This window comes from Esox lucius, chromosome 20 (genome assembly GCF_011004845.1).
Source record: "Esox lucius isolate fEsoLuc1 chromosome 20, fEsoLuc1.pri, whole genome shotgun sequence".
Taxonomy (NCBI): domain Eukaryota; kingdom Metazoa; phylum Chordata; class Actinopteri; order Esociformes; family Esocidae; genus Esox; species Esox lucius.
Genome location: NC_047588.1, coordinates 40610692 through 40627843, shown reverse-complemented (window position 1 = coordinate 40627843; position 17152 = coordinate 40610692). Strand labels below are relative to the sequence as shown.

General features: G+C 44.8%; 1 protein-coding gene across 3 annotated transcripts in view; it reads right to left on the bottom strand.

Moving 5' to 3' along the window:
• Positions 1–2706: 2706 nt before the first annotated feature.
• tmem198a (transmembrane protein 198a) overlaps positions 2707–17152 on the bottom strand; it is a 29956-nt gene continuing 15510 nt past the window's right edge. For all 3 annotated transcript variants that reach the window (XM_013131124.4, XM_034288755.1, XM_013131125.3), the window contains exons 2-7: positions 16390–16658; positions 12427–12662; positions 10310–10503; positions 9415–9560; positions 6747–7036; positions 2707–5843 (exon numbers count right to left, since the gene is read on the bottom strand). In XM_013131124.4, coding sequence (XP_012986578.1) covers positions 5688–5843; positions 6747–7036; positions 9415–9560; positions 10310–10503; positions 12427–12662; positions 16390–16567 — 1200 coding nt within the window. In that variant the 5' untranslated portion in view covers positions 16568–16658 and the 3' untranslated portion in view covers positions 2707–5687. The remainder of the gene's footprint in view (positions 5844–6746; positions 7037–9414; positions 9561–10309; positions 10504–12426; positions 12663–16389; positions 16659–17152) is intronic.

Below are 17152 nucleotides of genomic sequence, written 5' to 3'. Positions count from 1 at the left end.
TTTTGTTTTGGTTTCATTGGTTCAGGGTGGTTTTGTTTTGGTTTCATTGGTCCAGGGTGGTTTTGTTTTGGTTTCATTGGTCCAGGGTGGTTTTGTTTTGGTTTCATTGGTCCAGGGTGGTTTTGTTTTGGTTTCGGTTTCATTGGTCCAGGGTGGTTTTGTTTTGGTTTCATTGGTCCAGGGTGGTTTTGTTTTGGTTTCATTGGTCCAGGGTGGTTTTGTTTTGGTTTCATTGGTCCAGGGTGGTTTTGTTTTGGCTTCATTGGTCCAGGGTGATTTTGGTGTGATTGAATTGGTCCGTGGTGATTTTGCTGTTGTTTGATTAGTCAATAAAGTCTCACCTCCAGATGGTATTAAAATACAATGCAAAAGTATTGTTGTCTCTTGTCCTCCTTATCTTTCCCTAGACTGACAGGCATTTGGCCTAATAGGCCTACATTTATTATATCTGCTCTATAAGTCTATAATGTCAATTGTTTTGCAAGTAATGACTTCTACCATAAGCCATGTGCCCTGCATAAAGTAATCAATCACTTAATTGATTTTGTTGATTTTTTTTTTTGTTTACACAAATCGGTGCAATTTGTTGCTGTCTGTATGAATATGTAATAGTTTTAATTTGTCATCGTAACACATGAGTCATTGGCTTTTGAACATACTGAACTTGCAAATCTTGATTCATAATGGCAAGATTTTCATTTGTGGGTTCTTTACCAGGTGTGATCAGTGGTAAATTAATTACGGTCTACGCCAAGGGGATAATTAGGCTATGCGTACAGTGCAACCACAGAGAGAAAAAGCAAACAGCAGATCAAGTAAGCAGACAGGGGAGATACAGTAGTTCTCTTTTACCTGGTAATTATGTTAACAAACATTTCTTATTGACAGCAAGAGCCTGGGACCAGCTGGGGGTAAACTACCTCGCTCAGGGACAGAACAACCGTGTTTATTTCGCCTTGTGAAGGCCCTGATGTTAGAACCAGTGACCTCACATTTGCTGATCTTCTATCCTTTCAATTCATGGAGAGTTACAGTTTAAATTGTGATGTGTTCCCCGGTCTGTTCTCTGTTCTAATCAGTGCTGAGTAAACCACCTATCTATGTCATTTGTGCAAAATCATCTTTTATAGTTTAGTGGGGTGTGAATATCTTAGCCGGAATGTAATCAAAGTATAAACTTCAGGATTACTTTTAAAATGAATGTTACATTTATATTTTCTTCTCTTCTTAAAAAAAAATATTTCTGGAGATGATAGGTTTGCATCTGACATTGACAATATATGTATTTTTTTAAGCAATACACTCATAATATTTTAAATGGGAATTCAACTATAACATTTTATATTAGTCTGGTTTCTATCTTCTGGACTTTTACCTTATTTTGCATTGCATTGCGAATTACTGTTTGAAAACCTCAGATTATCCCTATCTGGCAAACCGCAAACATTCCCCTTTTTATAGGCCCACCACACAGGCCTGCCGGTGGCAAAGCAGCCAAAGGTTCTCGTTTCTAGGTTCAATCTGACGAGTAGCTAGAGTAGGAGGTCCCACAGGCAATGCAACCGGGGGGGCATGGCCTGGAGATCAGACAGGCATTGTCCGCCGGTGTTTCCTGACCTCATCTTGCTCCAGCGGTTATCTCTGGTGGCCTGGGTGAAGGCGGAGGTAATGGTGGTTGCCAGGTAAGTGAGCGCCGATGTTTCTCAAACCTCTCCGGAGGATCCCCAGCCATATCACAATGCCATTTCGGCCCTGACCTAGGTTGCCTGAATGTGCTTAGTAATTGGACTCTGGTTTGCTGGCTGAGGAATACATCTAATACATGGAACCTCTGGGGGGCCCCGGGAGGGGTTTGAGAACCACTGCCATACACCATGACGACCTGGTTGAAGAGCATTGTGGGAAAATGCTGAACGGCTCGACGCGAAAGCTTGCGAGAAAAGCCTTCAACCTCTGGGCGTTTTTGTGAGGAACAGGGGCACTGATTAAATTGAATTTGAGGGAAATCTTGTAGTAAAAGATTACGAAACAAATGTATGCTCTCTGTTTTATGCTGATTTAAGCTGTTTTAGGCATAGTTAGGCATTGCAGCGGTATTTCAGAAATGTTGCAATGGAAAAGTTAAGCCTTAGATCTCACTGGTTGTCATGGCCAACTGCTCGATTACACTAGAGGCAGGTGAATATGGTTGTCTTTGTCCAATGGAGTCATTCCTATCAGCCATGACACTGCAGGATAGCCAGGTCGAATCATTTTCCCAGGCTGCTCCATTTCCACCAGAGAGAGGCAGAAACGCTGGTATTTGTGCTCTCCGTGATGTAGCATATGATATCCTAATATCATATTAATGGACATAGGTATGTAGATAAATAGAACACCAGTGAATGTCCCTTTAATGTGCGCACTGTTACTCTAGAATACGCTGTTACTGAAAAACACTTTATGGTAGGAAATCTAGTTACTGTAGAACATAATTCATGTTGAATATGTAGTTACTGTAGAACATAATTCATGTTGAATATGTAGTTACTGTAGAACATAATTCATGTTGAATATGTAGTTACTGTAGAACATGTGGCCGCATTAGAATATGTATTCACTGAAAGCAGTATTCACTGAAAGCAGTATTCACTGAAAGCCGTATTCACTGAAAGCATTCATAGAAAACACAGAAGTAGATGTAAACATTGAAAAAACTGCAACAATAACTGAGTCATTGCCTTTTTAATCACAACGTTTATCATATTTATGTTCATACAAATACATGCTCAATAATAATGACCATTACAACAGTAATAATAATAATAATGTTTTCCAGGCTCAGATCTACTGTTTAGTGTCCCCTTGCACGCATGACTAGATAATGCCTTAACTGATATGTACGTACCAAATGGCACCCTATTCTCCAAGTCAGGGCACTATTTTTAAACTGGGCTCCAGTTATCAGCAGGGCACTGAAGGGAATATGTTACCGATTGGGTCGCTGCTGTGGAAACCAACAGCTGACAGTCCATAGGGGAGAAGTGCAAATCATGTGGTCCCCAGTAGAAATGCCTGCAATTCGATTCAAGTCAGGTTGCAGAGCGGACAAGCTTTTGAAAGGTGATTGACACAAGACGCCGGCGGGGTAATATATGATCCATGCCAGCAGTGGGGTGCCGCTCTACAATGTAACTGGTGTTGTTATCCCAGCTAGCTAACGTTATCCCAGCTAGTTAACTTTATCCCTGTGAGCTAACGTATCCCAGCTAGCTAACTTTATCCCTGCGAGCTAATGTATACCAGCTAGCTAACGTTATCCCAGCTAGTTAACTTTATCCCTGTGAGCTAACGTATACCAGCTAGCTAACGTTATCCCTGTGAGCTAACGTATACCAGCTAGCTAACGTTATCCCTGTGAGCTAACGTATCCCAGCTAGCAAACTTTATGTTACGGCTGCCCACCGAGCCCCAGTGATCCATTCATACAGGAGATAAATACACTTACAAAGGGGTGTTAACTCTATTCTCAGAAAAAAAATCTGATTTAATCAATCAATAAAAAAGAATAGCACTGTTAGGTACACCATTTTGACAACAAGCAAGATACAACATTCAAAAGCTGTACAGTATTTACAGACATTAAAGGTATCTTTGACTGACAGTCGTGTAACAAGATAAAACCGGATGAATCCTGCAGGCCCTTTAACTTTTAACCGGAGCCAGGGGGGAGTAGCCATGATCTTTCCCCGGGGAAGAAACAGAGCGAGCGTCTGCCACCAACATGTACAACATATTTTGTCCTAAAAAGACACGTCGTCCTCCGTGGCTCAGCCCTTACACAGTGTCAGGCTTGCAATGCCAGAGGTTGTGGGTTTTATTCCCAATGGATCCACCCCCCACTTAAAACATGCAGCACATGACGAAGTGCCTTCAAGCGTCTGTCAAATATACACGTGCAAACAAACACACACACACACACACACTGTGTCCCTGGCATATCCTCAGCACACAATCCTCCGTGCATAACACGGGTCACTCTGAGAGTACCTGAACATTGTAAACACAGATGGAGGTCAGCAACTCAGGGGCTCCCACACCGACGGGGAAACGCCTCCTCTAGAGACGCACAACAAAAGGCTACGCAGTGGCGCGACCGGGGTGCAGGCGCACATGACTGCCGGGCCGAGGACCTAGCTCCGAACCTCCATAAGAGCCGGGTCCCACAGGAGGTGGTGGTCATGGCACAGCCTCCTTTACATGATGCTGTACATGTGAAATGTCATCCACACTCGCTGTACTATAGGCCCTCTGTATTATTTTATCTAGTCACCTCCCCACACCTCCCCACACCTCCCCAGGCACCAGGGTCTGGACAATTGTTTCTCTTTACTTTCAGCCAAGATGGTTAAAAATTCCAATGTGAAATCCATCCTTTCACTGCGTTTCAGTTGGGATGATTTACAATTGGGAATTTGGGATTTGCTTTCGGATTTGACTGGATTTTGAATTAGACAACCCAAGGATTTCAGGCAGCATCACAGGACAAAAGCACAGCTGTATATTCTGCAGTCCAACACGCAACCCAGAGGTAGACATTACCACACAGACCATAGTACCCCCCCACCACACCGGACTCACGGGAGGAGACGAGAGGGGAGGAGATGAGAGGGGAGGAGAAGGGAGGGAGGAGACGAGAGGGGAGGAGAAGGGAGCCCAACACAAGGCCAGTAAAGAGCAATTGAAAGCCCACAGCAGGACTGTTTGAATAATACAGGAGCTTCACAGCAAACATCTCATGTTTCAAGCCCATCCAATGAGCCCACAGCCTTAATGAGGTGATCAGGTTGACAGGACTTCATCGAGGACAAGCCGGGTCGAGTCCGGATCTGGGTCAGGTTCTGACATTTCAGTACAATGATCCTGGACTCACACAAAACATCAACACCGGCCCAAATATCACAGAAGATGATCAGGGAAAATGTGGGAGCACGTAAAGCTTGAAGAAGGGCTCATACATCAGTCTGTGGTGGGCAGGATACTGGCAGCAATGTACTGAAACATAACCTGGCAGAGGGTGTCTCCAATGGGTCATGGTACTGTGACATAGCAATTACAGGATGGTGACAGCCCATCTAAACAGCCCATCTAAACAGGAAGGATAAAGGATGGAATGTTAGAAAACCGAAATGGAGAACGGAATCAGTTTAATAGTTTTTTTAATCCTTTGCAGAGTACCTCTTTCCAGGGTTTAAGTGATCTTGACTCTGATTGGTTTAGGGAGCAATGTTAGTGACCTGGACACTGATTTGTTCAGGGAGGAATGTTAGTGATTTGGACACTGATTGGTTTAGGTAGGAATGTTAGTGATCTGGACTCTGATTGGTTCAGGGAGGAATGTTATTGATTTGGACACTGACTGGTTCAGGGAGGAATTTTTGTGAGATGAACACTGATTGGTTCAGAGAGGAATGTTAGTGTTCTGGACATTGATTGGTTTAGGTAGGAATGTTAGTGATTTAGAAACGTTGGTTCAAGGAGGAATGTAAGCGATGCAAATGGAGGACATACTGATATCCACCCCAGAATACACTGGGCCAGGGTCAAAGTTCAATCCAGATATTGACAACGTTTTCTTAAAGAGTCCCACCCAGGCCAGTTGCACCACGATTGTTATTACACACTGAACGAAGGCTTTTTCCACGCTGTCAGACACGCACGGCGGGTCCATTGGCGGCCGTCAGGGGCACTTGGGATCCGCAGTCATAGTCCCGGTCTGCTGTGTGGTGCCCGGCGATGGGTCTGCTGTGACGAGGGTACCCCCGTTTGTCCCCGTGCCTGTCTCGGAAACTAGCAATGTAGCTCTGAGCAAAGGGAGGAAGAGGGATGGGACACTGTCAGTTCAAAGGTCCAGAGCCAAAGGTCACAGTGGAAGACACTGATAACGACAGGCACTTAGGTACCGTATTGGACAGCACACTAAACTGAGAGGTGCCTACACATTGCAGTATATTGGCAGCCGTTTTGGACGGGCACGTGGCATGAGAAGGGAAAACTGAGATTGGCAGCCGTACCCAAGCTCAACATCGACCTACTCAGACTACTAAAATCATTACAATCCCCTTTAAAAGACAGAAGCAATTTAGTGAAATCAAAGGGCAGCCTTTAGTACAATGAGGACGGGCTCAGAGAGGACAGGCGTTGTTTACCCGTACTGTGGCTGCGTGAGGGAACTGACAAACCTCCGTTTAGTAGGAGCAGACTGCGGAGATGGTGGCTAGGTATGATAATGCTTTTAGACTCGAGTTTACACTGAAGTATGAGTTTTAATCCCGGAGATAATCCTGCTTGCTTCGACCTACCGCCAGCGGGTCTGAGAAACAACATTTAGCAATTCTGTAGTCTGAAATCCGACTCCACTATTTTAGTTTGGTTCAAATTCATTGACAGATACAAGGGTTTGTGGGGAGAAGGGGAGAAGAGAGTCCTGAGTAAACCGGCCCACACTGATTCAGCTTCCACTGAAAGTAATCTCCAGAATATATATATATATATATAAATATTTTCACATTTAATTAAATGACCAGTCTGAGTTGTGAGAAAGTTATAATTGTCTTATATTTCATGGGTGAAAGTTGACTACCCCTGACCACTACCCACAACCCCCTGCACTTCCACAAACCAAGGCTCTGTTGGAAAACAGTGGTCAGTGTAAGTATTGGGAACACAGCCGTGGGCCGGGAGAGACGCCAGGGCCTGGGGCTTACCGGAGAGAGAACGTCACCATCAAAGCGTCGTATGGGGTTGGGCTTCCTGTGGTAGGTGACCGGCTCTGGAAGCAGAGGCTTGGTGGTGGTGGAGACGCTGGGTGGAGGGGGGTAGCTGGGTGGAGGCGGGTGGTGGTACTGCTGGTGTTGGGGATGACCCGGCTGTTTCTGCTGAGGCCGCTGCTGTTTCTGCTTCTTCTTCTTCTTCTTCCTCACCTCCTTCTGCAACCTCTCCTCCTTCTGGTGGATCCGCATCAGCTGAACACGCCTCTGCTGTCTACTGAGGACCACTGCAGAGAGAGACAGGGAGAGAGGGATGAGAGGGGGAGAGGGATGAGAGGACGAGAGGGGGATGGGAGGACGAGAGGGGGATGGGAGGACGAGAGGGGGAGAGAGAGGGATGGGACGATGAGAGGGGGAGAGAGGGATGGGAGGACGAGAGGGGGGGAGGGAGGGGTGGGAGGATGAGAGGGGAAAGAGAGAGGGATGGGAGGATGAGAGGGGGAGAGAGAGAAACTGTTGAAAATGTTTTCAGTTATTCTCATCCAGTATCACAAATAGCACAGTTCCACAGTCACACTGTCTCAAAGTGTTCAAAGGAGACACAATTATCAGCCCAGTGTGAAGTCTGGAAATACTGAAAATGGCAAAGTCTGCCTACCAAATGGAACACTTTGCCCTGTGTTGTTCACTACCGCTGGCTCTCTCAACCCCATGGGGTGGAAGACTTTGCACCAGGCTGGGCTGAATAGGAAGTAAACTGCCATTTGGCATGCTTAGGTGCCAAGAAACTGAATGATACAATGTCTTCATACCCAGCAGCATGCCAATAATAATGATTTCCTGTTTCCTGTTCATTAGAACGATTGCCTTTGTTGTTATCATTGCTTTTATTATTGTCAGTATTACTGTTATAATTGTTATAATACTAATTCATATTGTTGATATTCTTATTAAGGTTTTGGCAGTTCACTGTTGTTTTTGTTTTTCTTCTTGTCATTATTTCAATGATCAGCGAGAGCAGGGTTGTTTGTGTCAGATGGGGGTCTCTGTCTTTTGGACCTGGTCAGCACATGGGTCCAGTCAGCCAGCTGTGAGAGGAGAGGAACCATCTGCCATTATATCCACTTAATGATGCCCCTTATGCCCGGTCCCAGCCCTTCTCACACTCCTCTGCCTCACACCTCTCTCTACCTCTGCCCCCTCTCCCTGCCTCGCCCCTTTCCCTTCCTCGCCACTCTCTACCTCAAGCCTCTCTCTCAACCTCGTCCCCCCTCACCTCCGATCCGCCCTACCTCGTCCTTCTTTTAACCTCGTCCCCCCTCTACCTCGTCCCCCTCTCTACCATGGCCCCCTCTGTACCTCGGCCCTCTCTCCCTCCTCATCTCTAATGACCTCGCCCCTATCCCTGCCTCAGCCCCCTATCCCTGCCTCAGCCCCCTATCCCTGCCTCAGCCCCCTATCCCTGCCTCAGCCCCCTCGCTACCTCTGCGCCCTCTCTACCTTGTCCCCCCTCTACCTCATCCCACTCTCTACCTTGTCCCCCCTCTACCTCATCCCACTCTCTACCTCGTCCCCCTGTCTATCTCAGCCCTCTCTCTACCTTGCCCCTCTCCCTACCTCGCCTCCCTCTCTACCTCAGCCCCCTCTACCTCATCCCACTCTCTACCTCTTCCCCCTCTCTATCTCAGCCCTCTCCCTACCTCGCCTCCCTCTCTACCTCAGCCCTCCTTTGCCTCAGCCCTTTATCTACCTCAATCCTCTCTGCCTACCTCGCCCCTCTCCCTTCCCTGTCCATCTCACTACCTCAGCCCCCCTTTCCTCCAGCCCTTTCTTTACCATTTCCTCATTACTTCAGCCGTTTCCAACCTCCTTCCCTCTCTCTACATCATCCTCTAACTACAATAATTTCCCTAACGCTCATCTTTTCCCTGCTGTCTCACTCTTTTTCAACACTGCCTGCTTTAAGCTATCTCTCCATTTCTCCCTTTTGTCTTCCTCTCACATTATTTCCCTGCTTCCTCCTCCTTTCCACACTCTCCCCACGGTTTTCTGTTTCTCTCTTCCCTTTATCACAGCTTTGTCACATTTGAATGAGTGACTTTCTCTACACAATGCGTTCTACAGGGGGGTTTGGGGGTTGAGTCATGTTGTTTTGGGGTTTGGTCATGTGGTTTTGGGGTTTGTGGGGCTTACGTGTAGCCCACTAAACAATGCCCCAGAACTCCTCTGTGAACTGGGTGCTGTAAATACAGTGACCTGTGGATCAACAGTCTACAGGTGTAAAGGTACATCAGAACTATGTTTACAGTACAGCAGCAGTAGGTGTCCAGCTCATGGCATCTGTAGCTCACTGCGTCATGTAAGCTAATATCTTATCCAGAGCAAATCCAAGATAAACATTGGCCGATGTAAATCACGTGAAAGGACATCTGAAAGGCAACTTAAAAGGACACGCTGTTTAGCATATTTACAAAGTCAGTAACTCTTAACTCATAACTTCTTCTTCAGTCCTGGACATACTCACTAATTTATTGTGGAATAGCAAAGACAAACCCCCCAAATACTAATTGCTTGCCTTTATTATTGATTGTGTGGTACAAAGTGTTTATTGACAAAGACATCAGTTGGTAGTCTGAGCAGGCTTAAGGTTAGGGTTCAGACTCACGCTCTGTGTGGGAGTATCCCTCTGCGGTGACTTTCCATTGGATGAGGACCCCTAGCAACGCCAGGACAGGCCACACCCCCATGATGACCCAGGTGAACCAGCAGACAGGACGGGGCGGCGCCACCTTGATCCTCTCCAAGATGTACCTGACCAGGTAACAGAAGGATAACAGGTAACATACACACAATAATAATTCAACTGTAGATTGAGTTTATTTTGTTTAAAGGGTTATTTCAGACTTTTGACAACATCGCCATTTGTCTACATCCCCGGGGTCAGATTAACTTGTGGACACCATTTTCATGTGCACAGTCTATCCAGTAGGAAGGCTTTTATTTATTTTTTCTGAGCCCAAATCTAGCTAGCATTTCCACAATTCATGGAAGTCTACAGGAGCAGCTAGCATGTGTGTATAAACTGTAAATCATGTTTGTATTTCTGATAGAAGGTTCAGAGTGGCAGCTTAATTCCCCTTGAAAGCTGAACCTTCTTTCCCAATCTGCGTAATGAGTTGTGAGCACCGTCCTATAGCGGAGCTCTTGGCTGGAGTGCCCGCAGCGGATAATAACACATGCCCTTCATCTGCAGCCACTCGTCGGATGGGGGGGGGGGGGGGGGCGTCCATACATTTGCATATGCTTTTATAATCAGTGGTCCCAGTGGGAATTTCCGTTTGAAAGCTTACTTAGATGACCGCTAAGTAAGTTAACTAAATTCCTCAGGGTCATAAATGTATCTCCACAGGTGGAGTAAGGCATGTGCCTCATTCTGTCAGCAGGCTGAAACAGCCGAAACCCTTAGCTTGGCCGTTGACCTAGTGTATCTAAGCTGTGTCGCACGGTCCCGCCGTCAAACGGTCAAATAAAGGGGTGAATCCGACGCAGCGGCGCAGTACCTGACCAGGGCGAACAGCTCGATGAAGTAGTCCACGGTGATGGTGATGACCGCCGAGCCGAACACGGCGGTGGACAGGGTGGTGAAGAAGCGCTGCCACTGGAGGGTGAGCACGGCGAACAGCATCCCTGACCCCAGCAAGACCCCGAGGGGCACCCACACCGTCCGTGGGTGGTGGAACTCCTCCATCACCACCTGGGGATCCAGACAACGTGAATGTAATGGACCTTCAAGGTGAATGTAATGGACCTTCAAGGTGAATGTAATGAACCTTCAACGTGAATGTAATGAACCTTCAACGTGAATGTAATGGACCTTCAACGTGAATGTAATGGACCTTCAACGTGAATGTAATGGACCTTCAACGTGAATGTAATGGACCTTCAAGGTGAATATAATGGACCTTCAACGTGAATGTAATGGACCTTCAACGTGAATGTAATGGACCTTCAACGTGAATGTAATGGACCTTCAAGGTGAATATAATGGACCTTCAACGTGAATGTAATGGACCTTCAACGTGAATGTAATGGACCTTCAACGTGAATGTAATGGACCTTCAAGGTGAATATAATGGACCTTCAATGTGAATGTAATGAACCTTCAACGTGAATGTAATGGACCTTCAATGTGAATGTAATGGACCTTCAACGTGAATGTAATGGACCTTTAACGTGAATGTAATGAACCTTCAACGTGAATGTAATGGACCTTCAACGTGAATGTAATGGACCTTCAACGTGAATGTAATGAACCTTCAACGTGAATGTAATGGACCTTCAACGTGAATGTAATGGACCTTCAAGGTGAATATAATGGACCTTCAACGTGAATGTAATGGACCTTCAACGTGAATGTAATGGACCTTCAAGGTGAATGTAATGAACCTTCAACGTGAATGTAATGGACCTTCAACGTGAATGTAATGAACCTTCAATGTGAATGTAATGTACCTTCAACGTGAATGTAATGGACCTTCAACGTGAATGTAATGGACCTTCATTTTACCGCATTGTTTTTTTTCTTCTATAATCTGGGTATGGGCTCAAATGCACCAGTACAAAAAGGGACAGGCATATTTCTAACATGAAACACAATGACTTACTAATGAACTGGGCACCGGGTGAAACAGTTCTTTCTGGCCTTGAGCAAGACAGTTAACACTAACGGTGCATTGTGGCACAAAGCAAGTTCTCCAGTTTCCATGTAAACCATTGCTATGTTTCTGCAGGTACATTGATTGAGTCACTGAACCCTTTTTACTGGGATTGTGACATGCATTTTGCAAACAAATTCACATTTTACTTGGACTTATTGCAAAGATGTCTGAAATTGGTGTTCTAGTTAACATGGTTTAGCTAGTTTAAGACCGAAGTTGTTTCCATCAAAGCAATTATTCTGAATTATTGCAATGGAAATCCCCTCTGGTTGCCTGCTGTTAGTAACTGTTCTGACGCTTCTGTTTATACCAGGAAATCCCTAAAGTCAGTTTGTAAAGGATAGAATAAATATGGTTTCTGGGAATATTACTGGATTTTGTAACTTCACTTAAAACCTGAATTTGCACCACAGTGCAGCTTCTCAACATTCATACTATGCATTTAAAATATAAAGTTCTGGAAAAAATTAAGAGACCACTGCAACATTTCCTTTCCTTTCCAAAAAAGTCGAAAAGGAAGGTTTTGAGTGAGGAACAGAAGCGTTCAATTAGCAGAAGTCTCTTAATATTAACCCTTCTGTTCCTCACTCAAAACCTTCCTTTTCAACTTTTTTGGAAAGGAAAGAAAAAGGTGCGGTGCTCTCTTAATTTTTTACGAGAGCTGTATGTAATTTTGACACTTCCCTAGCAAATGGTAACTTTGTCTTGGGCAGTAATCAACACAGCGTTTAAATAGGTTCACTTTCAGCACTCAGAGTGTTAATTTCTTATGCAGAATTTGATATGGGGCTTCCCTGCACTTCTCCCATTTGGAGAGGTTGGGGTTAAATGTGAAAGTAAAATCTTGGATTGGACATTGTCCTCAAAAACTGCAAAGCTACCGTTTTCCTGCATGAAAAAAAGCCCAAACACACATACGGACAGACACAAAATGTAAAAGGAGCGTGTTTCCTGATTACCAGGGAGGCGACTCCCAGAAGGAGGCCCAGCAGCAGGCCCACCATGAAGAGGCCCACGGAGCGGACCAGCATGGTGACCAGCCCGCACAGGGTGCCGATGCCCAGGCCGATGCCCACCGAGGCCTCCACGCTCAGCTGCGTGTCCAGGACGCGCTCCTTGTAACACAGCATGAAGATGATGACCGAGCCGAACATCAGGCCCGTCAGGAACATCACCGCCTTGAAGCATCGGTACCCTGGAGTGGGGGGGGGGGGCGGGGCGGGGGACAGGGCGGGGTGAGATGAAGGGAGAGACGGGCGGCTCGGAGGTGATGGCCAAGACAATAATCGGGCCTGTCAGAAACATTGCCGCCTTGAAGAGATGGTTTGAAAACACGGAGTGAGACGGACAGACAGAAGTCCTGTCATCTGTCTGTCCGAGCTACACAGGCTGCCAGAGGGAACAGAATTAAGGCAAAGGAAGAAAAAAGTAAAAGAAAGAAGCAAAGGGAAAAATAACTAGATGGCCTATCTAGAGTGCCTCAACCATCTGAGACTCTGCTTCTGGTATACGTGTGCTACTGCAGTATGGGACTGAATCCAACCTACAGCACATTCAGCAGAATTTTTTTTAATTCTATGTATAAAACTAAACATACAAATTCCTCCAAATGTACGATAAGCCATAAACGAAGATGGAGACTATACTGTTCTGTTTGGGTAAGGGGAGTGGTTGCATAACAATCTGGCATTCACTAAAGCTCAGTTGACCTGGTTGTACTACATCTTATGAACACTGCAGATTAAATCAAAAAGCAGTTATATATTAAAATAAAACCACTGAAGCTTAAATCTTAAAGCAGTTATATATTTAAATAAAAAAAAACTATGAATCATAAATGTTAGCTGATGAACAGTCAAGGGACTGCATAAAGAGAGGGAAACAAAGACAGACAGAAAAAGACAGAGATGACAAGAAAGAGAGGCGGCCTTTATACAGATATAACAAGGTGTAACTGTTTTGTCAAGAGGACCCGGCTTTATATTTCAATTACCTACATTGTGAACTACATTTGACCAAAGCCGGTTCACTGTTAAGGGAATAGGATTCCATTTGGAAAATAGCCTGAGTGTCTCTTATGTTCATTAGGGAATGAGCTCCTGCACTGTTAATACTCGCCCAGTGTCTTCAACAACCTCAGGGGTTCCTGGAGAAAATTAGTATCTGGGCTAATCGAGCAGGAATCCAGCTGAGGCCTTAAGGAACAATCTCCTCTCCTCCTCTCTCCTTTCTTCCTCTCTCCTCTCCTCCTCTCCTCCTCTCTCCTGTCCTCCTCTTTCCTCTCCCCTGTGTAATCAGGTTCTTGCCCATGTGCACCTCTCTTGACATCCGGTCCACTACAACTATGAGTAAAGGAGAATTTATTTAATGGAGAAGACTGACTGACTCTAGCGGCCACTTAACAACAGCGCTGTCTTGTCTGTTTGTCTCAGTCATGGACAGAGCAGATTGGGAAGTGAGAACTGTGGAGAGATGACAGCTGCTACTGTTATGATATGAACCGACAGCAATTACGTGAGCGGATGTGCTCTGATATGAGGCGATGTCACAGGCTGTGATCCACATGAATACGCATTGTTTTCGTTTAGCAGAACTGGCACGCTCGCTGTTTTCTGGGTTTTTGTTTGCGGGTTTCTGTGGAGGTGTTTAAATGAAATGAATAACTGAAATGTTATTCTGAAGCAAAAGGATAATCTCAATACTCATTACATTCTAGGTGACACATCTCATCTCAATACTCATTACATTCTAGGTGACACATCTCATCTCAATACTCATTACGTTCTACATGACACATCTCAATACTCATTACATTCTACATGATACATCTCAATACTCACTCATTACGTTCTACATGATTCACCTCATCTCAATAGTCATTACGTTCTGGGTAATACGTCTCATTTCAATATTCATTAAGTTCTATTTGACACATCTCATCCCAATACTCATTAAGTTCGACATCACATCTCATCTCAAACATTACGTTCTACATGACACATCTCATCTCAATATTCATTATGTTCTACGTCACACATCTCATCTCAAACATTACGTTCTACATGACACATCTCATCTCAATATTCATTATGTTCTATGTCACACATCTCATCTCAATACTCAATACGTTCTACGTCACACATCTCATCTCAAACATTACGTTCTACATGACACATCTCATCTCAATACTCAATACGTTCTACGTCACACATCTCATTTCAATACTCAATACGTTCCACATGATACATTTTGGGAGCCTCTTCACTAAAGGAACGGGGACAGTAAAAACAAGTTTCACGTCTAAACAACCCCAAGTGGCTGCTTGTGCCTGGCTTTATTTGAACGGTGCATGAGTATTCATTTTGCACCAGTGACATTCATGAATGTCATGAATGAATGAATGTGTTTAATCAGTGGGATCCTGAAAATGAAGATAGCAAGTATTCTCAGGAAAACCTAATTGACATACTAACCTGTTGGGGCATATTGAAGCTTTATCTGACATGAATGTGACGTACTAACCTGTTGGGGCATATTGAAGCTTTATCTGACATGAATGTGACGTACTAACCTGTTGGGGCATATTGAAGCTTTATTTGACAGGAATGTGACGTACAAACCTGTTGGGGCATATTGAAGCTTTATTTGACATGAATGTGACGTACTAACCTGTTGGGGCATATTGAAGCTTTATTTGACATTAATGTGACGTACTAACCTGTTGGGGCATATTGAAGCTTTATTTGACATGAATGTGACATACTAACCTGTTGGGGCATATTGAAGCTTTATTTGACATTAATGTGACGTACTAACCTGTTGGGGCATATTGAAGCTTTATTTGACATGAATGTGACATACTAACCTGTTGGGGCATATTGAAGCTTTATTCGACATGAATGTGATGTACTAACCTGTTGGGGCATATTGAAGCTTTATTTGACAGGAATGTGACGTACTAACCTGTTGGGGCATATTGAAGCTTTATTTGACATGAATGTGACGTACTAACCTGTTGGGGCATATTGAAGCTTTATTTGACAGGAATGTGACGTACTAACCTGTTGGGGCATATTGAAGCTTTATTTAACATGAATGTGATGTACTAACCTGTTGGGGCATATTGAAGCTTTATTTGACAGGAATGTGACGTACTAACCTGTTGGGGCATATTGAAGCTTTATTCGACATGAATGTGACGTACTAACCTGTTGGGGCATATTGAAGCTTTATTCGACATGAATGTGACGTACTAACCTGTTGGGGCATATTGAAGCTTTATTCGACATGAATGTGACGTACTAACCTGTTGGGGCATATTGAAGCTTTATTTGACATGAATGTGACGTACTAACCTGTTGGGGCATATTGAAGCTTTATTCGACATGAATGTGACGTACTAACCTGTTGGGGCATATTGAAGCTTTATCTGACATGAATGTGACGTACTAACCTGTTGGGGCATATTGAAGCTTTATTCGACATGAATGTGCGGAAAGACTTACTGGCTGAGGGAGTAGTGGGCTGGGTTCAAACATACACTAGAGCATATTTCAGTAATCCCTTCAAAGCATCTATCTCCCACCCAGGAACGACCAGACCACCTGTCCCTGCTTTACTTCCAAGGTGTACCCGCAGTAGGTTTCAGAGCGACTTAGACAACACTTCAATAGTGATGATGTCCTGTCACCAGCCTCACTGAGCTACTACTCTGAGGTGTGGATGAGGTTAGTACATTAGTGGATGTTTCTCAGGGTACTAACTACATCTTTTGTGGTAAAAACAGCTTTATCTCCTGTCAAATGAATAATATTTTATGAATATTCATAAATACATTTCATAATATCATCTCTAAATTCTTACCGAAGAAGGAGTAGATGGTGGGTATATACTTTCTGCATCCTTTATATTTAAGTTCTTACCAAAGAAGCAATAGATGATACCGAAGAGACAGCACATGGAACAGACCACGGAGGGGACAATCTCGTAGCGCCGCTCGATCTCCTCGTCACAGCTGAAGATCCTCTCTGGGATCCCAGGGTCACGGGGTGGAAGGGCCAGCTTGAAGGCCAGCAGCTGAGGCCACGAGGTCGACGTCATGGCGATGGGGTGAGACTCAGGGGTTTGGGGTCAGAGGTCAAACAGGATGGGCCGGGTCAGTACGTATCAGGGAGCAATGGTATCCATCCACCTGTGAGAGGGGGAAAGTTGTGTTTACCTTCTTGTTTTCCAAGTAAAGAAACAAAACAAAGAAATGAGAAAAAGGAGGGAGTGAGACGCAAAGTTTATTGATTGATGAATGTGGTTGATTATTGTGTACGCATTAGTGAGGGAAGGAAGATCGAGGACCCTGAAAGAATCTTGATATAAGGCGTTATAGAAGGTCTAAGGATTTCAACAGATGAGGATAGCCTCCTGTTTCCGCTCTTTATGTCCCTTGTGTTGCACAGCAGTACGTTGTCTCTGAAGAAAAATCTCTGGGTCAATAAGCAATGTGAAAGCAATCAAAATGATCTCAGCTCGATACCCAGAACGACCACTGCACAGAGAAGGTTTTCCTTCCCACTCCATCAATAGCTGGGCCGTATCACAGAAATGTGTCAGGGGGTGGAGTGTCCGCCACCTTCTTCTCTGACTGTTCATCTCCATCTTCCCTCTCCCCATTAACTGGAAGTCCCTTCAGGG